This window comes from Erpetoichthys calabaricus, chromosome 11 (genome assembly GCF_900747795.2).
Source record: "Erpetoichthys calabaricus chromosome 11, fErpCal1.3, whole genome shotgun sequence".
Classification (NCBI taxonomy): domain Eukaryota; kingdom Metazoa; phylum Chordata; class Cladistia; order Polypteriformes; family Polypteridae; genus Erpetoichthys; species Erpetoichthys calabaricus.
Genome location: NC_041404.2, coordinates 41,642,425 through 41,657,877, shown reverse-complemented (window position 1 = coordinate 41,657,877; position 15,453 = coordinate 41,642,425). Strand labels below are relative to the sequence as shown.

General features: G+C 38.4%; 1 protein-coding gene across 1 annotated transcript in view; it reads right to left on the bottom strand.

Moving 5' to 3' along the window:
- Positions 1-14,803, bottom strand: part of LOC114660354 (protein diaphanous homolog 1) — a 109,185-nt gene extending 94,382 nt beyond the window's left edge. The window contains exon 1 of the mRNA XM_051933821.1: positions 14,096-14,803. Within this exon, the coding sequence (XP_051789781.1) occupies positions 14,096-14,206 (111 nt within the window). The 5' untranslated portion in view covers positions 14,207-14,803. The remainder of the gene's footprint in view (positions 1-14,095) is intronic.
- Positions 14,804-15,453: the final 650 nt, after the last annotated feature.

Here is a 15,453-nt window from a genome sequence, read left to right as displayed (position 1 = left end):
CTGCTAAGCAAGTGAAGAGTGGGGAGAAGAAAGTGTTGCAATATTACTTTTCTCTTTTTTCAAATGTTAATTTTTTTCCCTGTGCTTAAAACTCATTTAAAAAGAGTGTTTACAGCGATCGGGTTGTAATGCTATTAGCGTGAACTCCTGTAATGTTACTTTCTTGGTTGGCTTTTAAATAAAGTTCGGATTTGTTCAAATGTTCCTTTTTATTCCCCCTGTTCTTAAAACTCATTTAAAAAAAATAATTTTTACACTGATCGGATTGTAAAGCAATAGCGCGAACTGCTGCAATGTTACAGAGACAGAAGGGGCTCGTGTGTTGCTGAGAGAGAGAGGGAGGGAGGGCTCGTGTGCTGCTGAGAGAGAGGGCTCGTGTGCTGCTGAGAGAGAGAGAGGGCTCGCGTGCTGCTGAGAGAGATCAAGCCTGCGCATGCAGCTGAGCAGGGAGCCTGGGTGTTTGTGTCAGTGTTATTCAATGTTTTTACATTAGTTTACTATTACACTGTACATTCTATGGTGTGATTAATTATATTTGTGCTTAAAAATCTTTAAAAAAATATATTTACATACAGTTCGTACGGTCTGGAACGGATTAATTGAATTTACATACAATCCTATGGGGGAAATTGCTTCGGTTCATGAGCAGAGGTTTAGAACGAATTATGGTTGTGAACCGAGGTTCCACTGTACACAGCAAATTTGAAAAACACCTTGCAAGAAATGTAACAAGTGTAGGTTACAGCTTAAAAAAGTAGCTTGTGAAATGTAAACCAAGCATGCAGAATAGCCCAATTTGATGTGTATGTAAAGAATAATATACAAGGTTAAACTAAGTTGGATTCTTTTCCCCGTTTACAAATTCAGCAAAAACATAACATAACTTTAATGAAAACAGAAGCCAGCTTTTGTTTGCTACAATTAATGCAACAGCAAGTCAAGGATCTCAGGTTCAAAAGTGAAACAGAATAGGTTCAGAACCAAAATGATATTTTAACAGCACTGGAGAAGGGCTGAAAATCTGTTGTTAGTACACCCATTAACCTTTTGCATAGTACAGAATTAGACTTACTCAGCTACAATTACCAGGACCCATTTTGTCTCCCTTCTTGAAGACTACAGTCACATTTGCAATTTTCCAGTCCACAGATACTTCTCCTTTTTCAAATGACTGCTATTTGTTCAGTTCATTTGCTATTTTCTTTTATTCCTCCTTTTGCATACCTGAGGTTTCTTAAATTTTCTTTTATCATCTATTTACTGAATTAGTGCTCAAAAAACTTATTGTTGTTATAGAATCATCTAGTTTAGCTACCTTGAAACAAGTCGCATGTGGCTCAGAAGCAACCTCCAAGTGGCCCAGCTCGTGGTCCTGCTAGAAGCACAGACAAAAGACGAGAAATACAATTTTCACGAGCCTTCAGAAATTCCTAAATGAATTACTACAGTAGTACAGACCATGAATGCAAACTCTACGTAGTCTAGCAACATTCAACCCACGATGCAGTGTGTTGTTGTGTGTCCAGAAGTGGTGGTAGTAGTCTATGATACAGTGTATTTTGTTTTTTGTAATGGTACCCAACACCTCAGCTGCGACAGCTGGTTGTGGCACCAACTACATATTAAAAAATTGGGAGTGGTCTCCCCTAGACTTTCTCGTATACTCAGAGAAAAGCCAAGCAAAATGACACCTTTTATTGGCTAACTAAAAAGATTACAATATGCAAGCTTTCGAGGCAACTCAGGCCCCTTCTTCAGGCAAGATGTAATACAGAAACTGGAGTTTCCTATGTTTATATACACACTCTAGGACAAGAAACAACATTGGTAAATATTTAAATGAGAAATTTTGAATGTTAAAAATTAATAGATTCATTCAGGCTAGGGTTAATTTAACAAGAGAGAAAAGAACAATGTACAGTGATCCCTCGCTATATCGCGCTTCGCTTTTCACGGCTTCACTCTATCGCGGATTTTATATGTAAGCATATTTAAATATATATCGCGGATTTTTTGCTGGTTCGTGGATTTCTGCGGACAATGGGTCTTTTAATTTCTGGTACATGCTTCCTCAGTTGGTTTGCCAGTTGATTTCATACAAGGGACGATATTGGCAGATGGCTGAGAAGCTACCCAACTTACTTTTCTCTCTCTCTCTTGCGCTGACTTTTTCTGATCCTGACGTAGGGGGATTGAGCAGGGGGGCTGTTCGCACACCTAGACGATACGGACGCTCGTCTAAAAATGCTGAAAGATTATCTTCACGTTGGCTACCTTCTGTGCAGCTGCTTCGTGAAGCGACAAGCTGCATGGTGCTTCGCATACTTAAAAGCACGAAGGGCACGTATTGATTTTTGATTGAAAAACAAACTCTGTCTCACTTTGTCTGCTCCTGACGGAGGGGGTGTGAGCTGCCACCTTCAACAGCTTTGTGCCGCGGTGCTTCGCATACTTAAAAGCCAAACAGCCCTATTGATTTGTTTGCTCCTTTGAAGAGGAAGATATGTTTGCATTCTTTTAATTGTGAGACTGAACTGTCATCTCTGTCTTGTCATGGAGCACAGTTTAAACTTTTGAAAAGGAGACAAATGTTTGTTTGCAGTGTTTGAATAACGTTCCTGTCTCTCTACAAACTCCTGTGTTTCTGCGCAAATCTGTGACCCAAGCATGACAATATAAAAATAATCATATAAACATATGGTTTCTACTTCGCGGATTTTCTTATTTCGCGGGTGGCTCTGGAACGCAACCCCCGCGATGGAGGAGGGATTACTGTATTGTCAAGATCTCTGGATAAGATAACTGTCCAACAAAGTCTTTTGAAGTTTGTAATGAGTTTTTTCAAAACAATGTGGGTCTGTAGACAGGTTGTCTGTCATTCTGAGAGATGTAAACAATCCTTATATCTGGCCATAAAACTCTTGTCTTTATTCAATCCATGTTGTAAAGTATTAAATTTTAGCATGAGTTTAACTTCCCATTCTTTTCACTCTTGCTGTGTTTTGAAGTTGCCCATAAGCACTGTGACTTTAAAGTTCTTCTCACAGTGTCCATGGCTGTTGAAGTGGGCTGCCACAGGAACATCTGTGTGGCCATGTTTAATGTGGAACCTGTGTAAATTCATTCTCTGGCGGAGTGTTTGTCCAGTTTCTCCCACATAGAGTGCAGTGTCAGGACATTTCACGCAGAAAATTAGGTAGACTACATTAGATGATCTGCAGGAAAATGATCCCTTCATGTGATGTTCAAGTCGGCAGTGTGATATAACTATACGGTCTGTATCATAGATGTGGGCACATGTTTTGCATCTTTTCTGTAGGCATGGAGATGTGCCATATTCTGTTGGTTCACTTAGGGAGCCTCGGACAATTAATTGTTGAAGGTTTGGTGCTTGTCTGTATGCCAGGAGGGGAGGTTCAGGAAATACGTTTTTCAGTGTTTGGTCATTGTTTAGTATTGGCTGAAGTTCTTTTATAATTTTTCGAAGTGTTTCAAGATGTGGGTTGTAGGTGACAACAAGGGGGATGCGATCCTTGTCGTCTTTGTTTTTATATTCCAGAAGGTTGTCTCTGGGTATGGCAGTAGCTCTTCTTATTTGAGTGTCTGTTGTTTTCGGGGTGTAACCTTGTCTGATGAAATCTTGTCTGAGCTCCTGCAGTTGTTGATCCCGGTCTGTTGGGTCTGAGCAAATACGATTGTACCGTATTGCTTGGCTGAAAATAATGGAGCACCTTATATGCTTGGGGTGGAAGCTATCACTTTTCAGGTAGGTCCGTCTGTCTGTCGGTTTGTGAAAAATAGAAGTTACAAGGGTGTTGTCTTTCAGTTGAACGGTGGTGTCAAGGAAGCTGACTTCTGTTTTTGAGTAATTCAGCTTCAGCTTTATGTTGGGGTGAAAACAATTATATTCATTATGAAGGGAGATAGATATTTGAGGAGTAAACCGCAAAACAATGATTACATTGTTGATTATATTATGTACATTAAAGAACCATCAAAAACAAATCAAGTAAATATATTGTACAGTTATTATAAAAGTTAAGTTGAATAAATCGGACTCTGCAGCTTCATGAATAAAAGGTATAGTTCCACTTCCGGTTAGCGTAACTAGCCCAAAAGTTGATAGAAATCTATGTTTTGTACCTAATACTTGTATGCAAAATTTGATTGACCTAATGAAAGAGTACTGAAGTTGTCGTGTTCTCTCTCTCACACACACACACACACACACAGACATACAGACGTATTTCCAAAAATGGTATTTTTGGACTCGGGGAGATCTAAAACGTAGATATTCATCAAAATCTTGAAATGGAATATTTGGAAGATTCCAATACTTCCCTGTACTTCATATATGTGAAAGTCAAGGAGGTCTAAAACATCGAGATTCATCAAAATCTCGACATTGAATTTTTGTATGATTACAATATATTCCCTATACTTCGTATGCAAGAAAGTAATGATTTTATAATCAATTGTGTGCTGAGTCTTGGTTGTATTCCAGCTTTCATCAAGTGCATACAAATGTGGGTTTTCGCAAATTAATCTAATTACTCCAATGAGAGCCTCGTTATTATCAAGCAACCTCTCCACACTTCTCTTCATATGATTGGTTGGCCCTCCACTTACACACTTCAATCCTACGGATTCATGGCTGTTACAAGGACAACAACCAGCCATTAACATTGAAAGAAAAGAACAAATTAGAAAGGCTGCATTTGATGAAAACAAGCAGAAAGTTTGGCATTTCTTTAAAACTCAGTCAAATTAAGAACTGATTGCTCTGCGGGACTACATAACTTGCAGAATGCAGAGCTCGTTATTAACTTGCTGTTAATATTTTTCAATTTTGGAAATTCTGTGTTTGAAATTTTATACTATCAAACACAACATCATGCAGCACAGTATACCTGTGCAGGTGGCTTAATGAAAGTGTCTCTGCCTTGTAATACGGAGATCATCTGTTTGCACCCCAGGTCCTTCTTGCGTGGAGTTTGCAAAGTACTTTGAGTAGTAAGTAAAGCGCTTTAAAGGTAAGATATTATTATTATTATACTTGATGATTTGTCAGCTTCAAATTTTAAAGATTATGTTTTTTCACCAAATAACAAAACACGTAGCCCTAGGGCTTTCAGTCTCTATATACCTTCACAGATCTCAAACTTGATCCAAATGCAACATATGCATACCTACAACTTTTTGTTTATAAAAAATGGACTGCTACTCACACATGTGGCAATTTAAAACAAACCTAGGTTCCCAAAGTGTGCAGTGCACGTTGTATTCATGTGTTTTAGTCAGTGTTATTCCTTGTTATGGGTCTGTGCACTGACAACTTTGATAGTTTTTTTATTCTGTTACATGCACTTTGTGATGTGCCTGGGTCTTATATGACTAACATATGTATTTTATTTCAAAACGTGAACAAATGTTGCTGCTAATACTGTACACTTTTTTGATTTTATGCAGTTTGAGATATGCCTGGGTCAGATGTGAGCAAATTTTAAAAGGAAACAGTTAATAAATATTATAATACATTAATTTGGTTTAAAATTTGTTATTACCTGCTGCTTACCAGCTGCTGAAAATGTCTGGTTCAGCCAAATTTCTTGGTTTGAAAATCTGGCCCAAATGAATTTGTAATTGAATAACCCTGCTCTAGGGTTGCCTAGAATTAGTAATTTCAATATAAATACTGCAACATCTATATCAAAATGAAGGAGTCACAGTCTCATGCTTATATAATGCAATCAGTATTTCAAGACTTAATAAAGGTGGCTCTTACAGATATCCAAAATTGAATGAAATACTTATCTTTAGTAAAAAATCAGTATAAAACACTTTAATATTAAAATGCTACAGTAACGACAATCAAAACTGTTTTAAAAAAATATCAGATTCACATTACTTCAGGTTAAAACCAGATCTTAAAATTTAGAATCGTTCATGTACTGTAGGTGCTCAACAACATCCCCATTCCTGCCGATGTTGAAGGCCTCCATCACTTTTTGTGATTAAAGCCACTATCACCATTATGCCTTTCTTCCCAGATGCAAGAACCCCACAAAACTCTTTTTTAACATTTACAGGCCCGATAGAAAGAGTGACTCAAGATAAGCAAACCCATGACCATTGTTACAGAACTCCCAAACTACCTAGCTATTTGTTAGTCAAAGGAGAATGACACTCTGTCATCAATCAAAAATAAGAATCTAAGTCGCCTTGACACAAAGAACCTTCATTTTGACAAGACGATAACCTTGTATTTCTATGAAAGAGAGATGGGTAAGATTCATATGAAATTACTGAGCAACCAATTGGTTTTGGGTATCTTTGCCCTGTCTTTCAGCATTTAAGCATTCTTTGTTTTATAGATTACTCCACGGCAGTACTCTTCATTAACAGGTAATACAATTCAAAACGAATGCCAATATGACTGCACATGATAAAAGACTTTCAAAAAATTAGTTTTACTTAAGAACGGTGATAGGGTGTTCTGACAAAAGGAATAAATAAAAGGTCAGCAAATCATATAAGTAGCTCCACTCAAAAATAAACTTCAATTAATGAGGTGAATGCCAAAGGTTTAAACATACTGTTTGTTTAGCAAAAGCATTTTTTTTTTGGTATTATTTTTTTAATTAACTCTATATCCTTAAACTTATTGCTTTCAAAGTTGTGAATTAACAAGGGTACTTAGTAGACTGCTAAAAGAATAAACAAATATTTTAGTGATCTTTTTCTTTGCCGAATATATCAATCATGTTTTCTCTATGTAAGGGGATGTCTATGTGACATAGGATTGGCAAGAGAAAAAGTCCATCCAGGACAGTAGGTGACAGAGTATAGTTCCATCAGAGACATCTTAAGAAAACCAGTGGCCAGTGTGAAAAAAGGGGTTGCTCTGCCATATTACTCTAAATAGCAACTAAGAAGTAAACAAAGTGAGGGCAGTAAAAATAAAAAATACTGTAAGGCTGTGGATGACTGGTAAATAGCCAGTACAAGCAGTAGAGGATAATTTGAGCCCTTATGTGCAAGAAAGGATGAAGACAATCCAAAAACATTAATAAAGAGCTTGATAACTATGAGTAGAAAAGTTTAAAGGCCACCCATTATACATTTTATGGAGAATCCAGAGAGAGAGAGAGAGAGAAAGGTTAGTAGCATGCACTGGCTGATACAGCACATTGCCGCACACACCACATGACAAACCACCTCAGGATTACAGATTAGGATCGGAGTGGAGCCACACAACAGGTGACACCTCAGCACCACACTAGTTCCGATGGAATGGAACAGTGCAAGGTTTTTTTATGATGGCTGGGGTGCCAACCCTGCCACCAGCCCCCACGTTTTCCCTGGAGCAATTGTAGGTTAAGGGCCTTGCTCAAGGGCCCAATGGAGTGGAATCACTTCTTGCATTACGGGATTTGAACCAACAACCTTTGAATTGCCCCTGAAGATCCCTAGCCTCAGAGCCACTATTCCGCTCCACTGAGACAGAGTCAGACAGAGACTGGAGGTGAAAACAGAGTGATTGGTGGTACTTGAGTGGTATGGCCATGTGAAATTCAACCACCTGGATAGGCCAGAGTTATAGAACAGTATATGATTTTGTGTTAGATATTGTCCAGCTGGTCGCTAGAGAATATCACACTACACAACTAGGAATTGCAGGGAATGATGGATTACATACAGTAATTGCCAAACAAATTTTCAACACAATTTCAAAGTTCTAAAGTTTCAAAATTTTGTCACAATTCAACAACCAACTGACGAGCAGCCTGACATCATTGATGGGTGTACAAATGGGGAGATCAGCCACAGTCTTGTCCTGTTTTTCCTTTTTCCATCCTGTTATAGTACAACAAATGAGAGACTCTGTATGGACAGACAAATAACTTTTCTGTTTGTGGGGTCCAAAACACCTTGTTTTCTTCTTTTCCTGTGACTATCCTACATGCACTGTTCTTTCAGATGAGCATTTATTGGTTGTCAACGATCACACATGCAGAAGCCTATACCCACAATTTAAGGCAAGGACTGGATCACTGGAAATGTCACACTTTAAAACTGATTGTCATGGGCACATAACCTAACTGTCTGTGATTCGTTAAGATTACGTAAATGAAAGATATTGCTGAAAATCGCTGCAAAAGTTGTGTAGTGTGTCAGATTCATTACTCATAGCATCTATGAATTCCTTTTTTTATGCTACACTATCCGTTGGGATTTTCCGTATATCTTTCTCTGAAATGCACTCTCTTACACGACATGTGTATCCTGTGAAGAACTGTGGCCCTTTGTCTTCACTTTCCTTCCATTCTAGTGAAGATAGTTTATTAAACATTGGGGGTTGAATAATGCAAAATACAGAATAGGGTTTATGGACAAAAAACTTTATTATGGCTGGCTAAGAGGCTTTTGAGCCCCTGCAATATGTACAAGGAGCCAGAAATTAGTCAAAAAACTACAATTTGCACTTACTGACAACTTCCCCATTTATTAAGAAGCTATGATAAATTTAGCGTAAAGTACTTTACATGCAGCTCTAGACATCTGTGCTTTATTCATTCATTTTACAGCTACTTGAAAAGAAATCAATACACATACATTAATAATCTATTTAGTAGTTATTCAGCCTGCACAACTGCATCACCAGACACACTTTCTTAAAAAGCAGGAAAAAACACGACCCACTAATAAGGTCCAGCAAAACAGTTATGCTAGCCAGTGTTCAAATATACTTAATTTTTAACTTAAGACAAATGCATGGGATTTGGGCTTAGTTATTTGTTTGAAATAAAAGAAACCTGTATGACTGCTGTTAACTGCGTTATGATCACCAATATCAATCCGATACCACACATTATAAATACCACACTATATCTGTACTATCAAATTTGGATGCTCCATGCTGCAACTGTCATCTTTGAGAATTCAATACCTGGCCAAAAAGTTTTTCTATGGAGAAAAATGAACTTAAAAGTATGAAGTATCCTGCTTTTTAAGTTGTCTTAACTGTTTGAAACTGTTCAGTGTGATCTGCTTAACTGAATTAGGATTTAAATAAACATGTGGATTCTGTTTTAATGGAACTAAAAGATTTGAGTAATCATGCGCATAACTGGCTGCAAAATTACCTAAGTATTTCTGTTCGTAAGCCTTAATAAGGTTTATTATTTTCAAACTATTTTAAGCTGCACAGAAACTTGCATGCATGTTTGAGATGGTCTATTTACTGTTTACTTTTAGACATATACCAATAAACCAGTATCTTGTTTAGACAGCAGAATTTCTGTTTAATCAAACTACTAGTTATGAATTAATTTACCTGTCATTCTTATCTACTGATCCTTCTGTGTTGACTACATTATAATAGCTCCCTTCCTTTTTTAATATGAAAGCAATTTCCTTATTGTATAAAGTAGTACTAGGGTGTTGTACCGTTTTAGCCATTATGAATGTAGTGAAAAGTCAAGCAAAATGACACCTTTTATTGGCTAACTAAAAAGATTACAATATGCAAGCTTTCAAGGCAACTCAGGCCCCTTCTTCAGGCAAGATGTAATCAAATACTGTATAAACAAACAAATACAGTAATTTGGCAAAATGAACTTGGATGCGTTTGCCATACTAAAACATTCTGTTCATACAGGATACAGAAAAAACAGTCTTTCTTGGCATAGTCACTCCTGAACACGTAATTGTTACTGTGATAAACTATTACTGAAATAGGCGACCCCAGAATTCACCCTACAAATTTACTGGGATTCAATGTTACACAAACTGTAGCAACCTAGCCACTTCCTGGGTTGACAGTATTCAAACATGAAAGATTCATCACCAGAATAAGGGGAAATTGGGTATCATAAGCACAAGGACTAGATTTCTATCTTGTGTGGCCACAAGTGTGAACTCTATGTCTAGTTCGCCTAGAGAGAGCATGTAGCACAACACATGGCCCCTTACTGCTAGAAAATACAGTATGTTACCTACAAGGCAGCTTTTGGAGAAAAGTCTCTACATTTGCCATGTCGGTGTGAAATTAATGTTTTCTCCTGCTTTTCTTTTCACTGTGCAAAATTTTAAAAATAAAGTGTGTGATTGAAAACAAAGATAAGACCTGGTATGAATTCCTTTAACCACCACAGAACTCGGATATATCGTGCCACAATACAATCTATTTTTTTTCTTTCAAAAAGAAAATACACTAAGGAGCTGTAATACTAGGGGCACGGATTCAATATCTGTTGCAAACATTTTTGTGAAAGAGGCTGTGCATTTTTATGTATAATAAATAGGCTTGACAATTTTCTTTTTGATTTGGAATGAAGGAAGCAAGACCATTCTCTTAAACCATCCATTTTCACCTGAATTTGTTTACATATGCTTACATGTATAAAATAGATTTGGAAGACAGACCAAGAAAAATCAATACAGGTACAACACAAAGTTCACCAGTAATTCTGTAGTGTCAACTTATGAGCACAGAAGGAATGAGAGCCAACAAATCACTGCAAACAGATAGGAAAAGAGCTGCAGTCTGCAAGTATAATTCAAATAATGATAAAGTGTTAAGAAAACACAATTACTACCTCTTCTCAATTGGAACAGATAGGGCAACAAAGAAGATACCATAAACTTGTGTTGACTTAAGACAACATGTTCTTCATAAAATACCAATGCCCAAAGATAATCAAAGGAAAAAAATTCTTCAGCTTTGTAAATGGGCAAATACATTGAAGTCAGTAAGGAGTTCCCTGTGATTTATCTTTGTCTTGAATTATCTTGTAATGCACCTTGTGTGCTGTACTGTATTGTTGTTTCCTTTTCAAAGGCCATCTGATGGTTCTCATTGTGAAAAGTGCTACATAAAAATCTTAGTGCAGATAATCAGCAGCATGTGGTACCAAGAGCAAAGTTCAAGACCTTTAAATACAAAATTAACATTGTTTACCCTACCAGTACTGGCATACATTCAAATATAATTACAGCCAGAAGCAATACCACATGCACTTCAGAACAGGTTATAAAGATTGGGTTACTGCCGGAAGAGGTGTTGGTGTGGCCAGAATGGTGGGGCCAAAAGAAGATTGTGGATTCCAATGCTCCGGTGCAGTGATGGGGTCACTGTGGTGTAAAAATGGCACCCTCCTTCTGATGAGTCAGAAAACTCTCTGTGGTCATTAAAGATCCCTGGGCATTCTTTGTAGAGACTAGGGTGTATCCCAATGTCCTGGTTAAATTGTCCACCATGGCCTAGTCATTCTGGCCATCTAATCACCCCCTGTCTCTGATTGGCTAACTCTCTCTCACCCTTTCACCACCAAACAGTTAATGTGCGATGAGCATACTGGAAAAAAATGGCTGCTGTCACATTATTAAGGTGGATCCTGCACATTAGTGGTGGCTGAAGTGGCTCCCCACTCACTGTGTAAAGGCACTTTGAGTACCTTGAAAACCACTCACATAAATGTAATACATTATTATTAAATATTTGCTAAAAGTTCCATTACTTGGAAAGAAATTAAGTTTCTGGGTAATGCTCATTTTCTATAAAGCCCATTTATAAAAATATTAAAATTTGAACTGTGGCAAGAAACATCCATATGCATAACCAGTGCACTTAATGAAGAGGTTTAAAGTGGCACTACAACTTTGGCATTTGAAATATGTCACAGTTAACTAACAACATGCAGAGCCCTATAATAGTCAAAATTATCAGTAACACGTTTTTAGCATCATTTTACATAACATAAATACATATACAGTGTGTGCCCTGTGATGAAATGGGTCTCGCTCAATTGGTTCCCATATCCAGTGCAGTATAGGGTTCTGCTCTCATGCATAGCATTAAGTGGTGTGATGGACAACCGGCTACAGACTCCAGTCGCCACACCCAGGCCGCTAGGAGGAGCCCTCCGGACCACATGATGGTGCCCCGAGTTCCAGCAGGGCCTCATGGACTTTGTAGTTTCTATACACAGCCCTGCTGGATACCTTGGGGACCACCGGGAGTCGCTGTAGGGGGGCTAGTGGGCTCTTGCGTGCCCTATAACCCGGGAGTGCGTCATCATCACGTGACCAGAGGAAACGACGTGCTCCCGGGGTGAAGAAGAGGACTGTTTTCCCTGACCCGGAAAGAAATGGACTTGTGGGTTGTGCAAGGAACCACTTCCGGGTCGGGAGATATAAAAGGACTATGGGAAAGCCCAGACACTGAGCAGAGCTGGGAGGTAGGAGCGCGAAGTGTCTGGGCGAGGAGGATTGGTTTGTTTATTGAGAGAGTTGGTGATTTATATGAGTAGTGTGGTGTGGAGAGTGCTTTGTGCACCTGAAGACAAGAAAATAAATAAGTCTTGTGCTTTTACAACGTGTCTGGAGTGGTACCTGAGGGTTCAAGAGGTGGACAAAGGGCGTATCTTTTACAGTGGATTAGAAAGTGGACACTTACATGGATACTTAGAATAACAGTGGAGTGGTTGTGTGATCTTCTACAAACTCATATAAGAAATAAATGCCCCATTGTCAGCAGATCTCAATTATTCCATCTTTCCATGTAAAATGCAGCCATTTAAGTAAACTGACAGAAATAACCAAAACCACAATTAACTCAGCTTTAATAAACACTAGCCTGTAAATGCTTCCCTGAAAACTCTGATGGACATATTCATTTTGGAAATGCCCAGCATCTGTAAGAATCTGCTTACAAAAATCGGTTCATTAAGCTATTTAGTCCCAATACTGAGAAAGAATCTTAGGCCCTACCTTTTCTCTCCTATATTATATTGTAATGCTTAAAATTTGACATTTAATATTGACCTTCTAACTCTCCCCCTTTGGATGCCTTGTGTCTGTCATGGTTTATTATTGACTATTATGTACACAAAACACATTTTTGGTCATGTTTTGTCATCTTATTTTATGTTTTGCAAATTCCATAATGTCACTACCCACATTAAAAGGCAAAACAAACAGAAATAAATGAATATTCAGACTCTTATAGAATATAAAATACTGAAAGGTTAGGGGAAAAAAATACAAAACATATTCAAAATGCCAGGTAAGTGTAATATCACTATTTTAAAATAAACATAAGCTGCTTTTCTGCAAAATCAACTATAATGGATTGAATGTAGGCTTGATCTTCCTAAGAAAATCAGTAAAAAAATATGTACTATGACATAGTGAAAATAAGTAGGCAGATAAGTGGATTAGCACTAAACAGAAAATATGCATACTATGCTGCACTGGATCTCCACTATCTGAACTAGCCAAATAGCTGGAGTGCCAGGAGGGGCGAGGACCTGGTGGTTCAATGTTGGTTGATGAGGGCCAGTGTGAAATCAATGAAAGTACAATTTGGTAACCAAAGAACTACATTCCTGAAATTATTGTCACCCAGTAAGTTAACTATGCGTTTCAAACCTAAAGTTATGTTAGGTTGACTTTTATTGTTCCAGAGGGAAATGTTTTTGCATCAGGACAGTACAGGCTCTATTACACAGATACAAGAAAAGTAATCCAAGACACAACAACTAACATCCAGTGTTATCATAACTACACACACTCAAGATTAGCTCGAAGAACGACTACCTTTAAACAGCACACAGAAAAATAATTCAGAATTCAGCAGCATCCCTACATAAAACTGAATTCAAAATGTTTACAGCTCTACAAATAAGAGTTATTAAATCTGTTGATCTTTACCCTTGGGAACCTAAATCTGTTGTATAATTGCACTAACTGAAATCTAGCAAACGAGGATGGCGGCTGTCGATCAGAACTTAGTTGGCCTTCTTTACAACCTGTTCAGAACAATGCTGATGTCAATCTAAAATCCCAGTAGTACCAACAATTATTGTTCCTTATCTTAGTTCAGGTATCAAGGGTCCAAGTGATAAAGTCAAACTGAGTTTAATCATTAGAGTGCTTCTGATTTTTTTTTCTTTCTACGTAAATAATACACAATTAGCTCGAACACCTGCGAAGTTTGGGAGTAGCTGTCACCGCCTCCGTTTCCGCACACATTGAAAAAACTACGTAAGGTTACAAAAAAATTAAAATGTCAAGCAATCTGTATACATACAAACTTCTTCTTTCCATCTCCGTCCTCCAAAGCCTTCTTCGTCTTCTTGTCCTTGGTGCTTTTAGACGTTGGCACTCCGGCTGAGGCTGAAGTTCCGTATTGCGAATCCATTTTGATCACTTTTATTTTGGGCTGGGTCACCACATATAAAAAACGACTATTAAACTTAACTTGTTCGGAGCTGCGTCTCCTTTAAAAGTCCATCCAGGTGTACGGCATTTACATACACCCTCTTGTCCTGCTTTCCCTCTCCGACAAAAACTCCACTACCGTAACGAAGAGGCCTGAGATCAGGCAGTGGGGCAACACAAAACTCAGAGCCCCTTCCTCCTCCGCCTTCACCGAAAAGGGAGGGAAATTTAAAAATAATGAAGGCCAAAATGCAAATCCAGCTTTCGAAACTAAGTGATTCTTTACTCGTAGTCTCACTTTTTCCTCAGATGTTTTTCGATCAGACGAGTTTTCGCGTCTCTCAACTTTTGCTGCATTCGGAGAAACACTTTTTTGTCTCTTTGTGTATCTGTAATCCACAAGTTGGCGTCTGCGTTATTCGTATTGCACATCCACACAGTTGTCGTTTCGCCTCCAAATTTACTTTACTAGCCCTCCCGTCGCCTTTTCCATTTCTGAGGCATATTGTAAGTTCTAATAATCCTCTCGTCTCTCACTCACTCGCACTGCCGCTCTGCTTCCTGCTGGGACAGGTTTTTCAAGTGGGCGGGGCCAAGGCGTGAGGCACCTGAACACGCGGGGGAGGGCGCCCTTCCATGGCATTCCGTGTGGGAGCGGTGGACGACATCGCGCTTCAGTTACCAAGTTATTAATGTATAGATCTTCGGGAAAAATGTTTGTTGTGATACTATGAGCAAAGGCACCTTGCAATAACACATATGGATATGAGCACAGACTCACATTTGACTGGTGTGCCATTACCTGTGCTGTCAGTCATGAGTTTCGGTGAGGACTTGACCAATCAGAGTTATTTCCGGAGCTACTTCCGTCTTCACACATGCGCGCCACCCTTGAAGTGAGGCGAGACGAGGCTATGCGCGCGTCTGTGTTGGTAATCTCAAAATGCGCGAACTCAATCCCTGGGCTTCAAACGTGTCTACTTAAAAATAAGCATTCGGTGCTTTACTTTCTTAATACGTTTTGTGCCAAATAGAACGGCGGTTTTGTTGTCCGGACTGCTTTCGAATGATGTAAAAGTTGTGTTTTCTTATCTAACGGGAAGCAGTATTTGTCAATTTTTTTGCATTTAGCTAGTAGAGCATGAATTTTCCATCGCCCCTGTAAACAAGTAAATTTGTACAGGTCATGTTTTTATATATGATTTTGCAACGTTACTGGAGGAACTT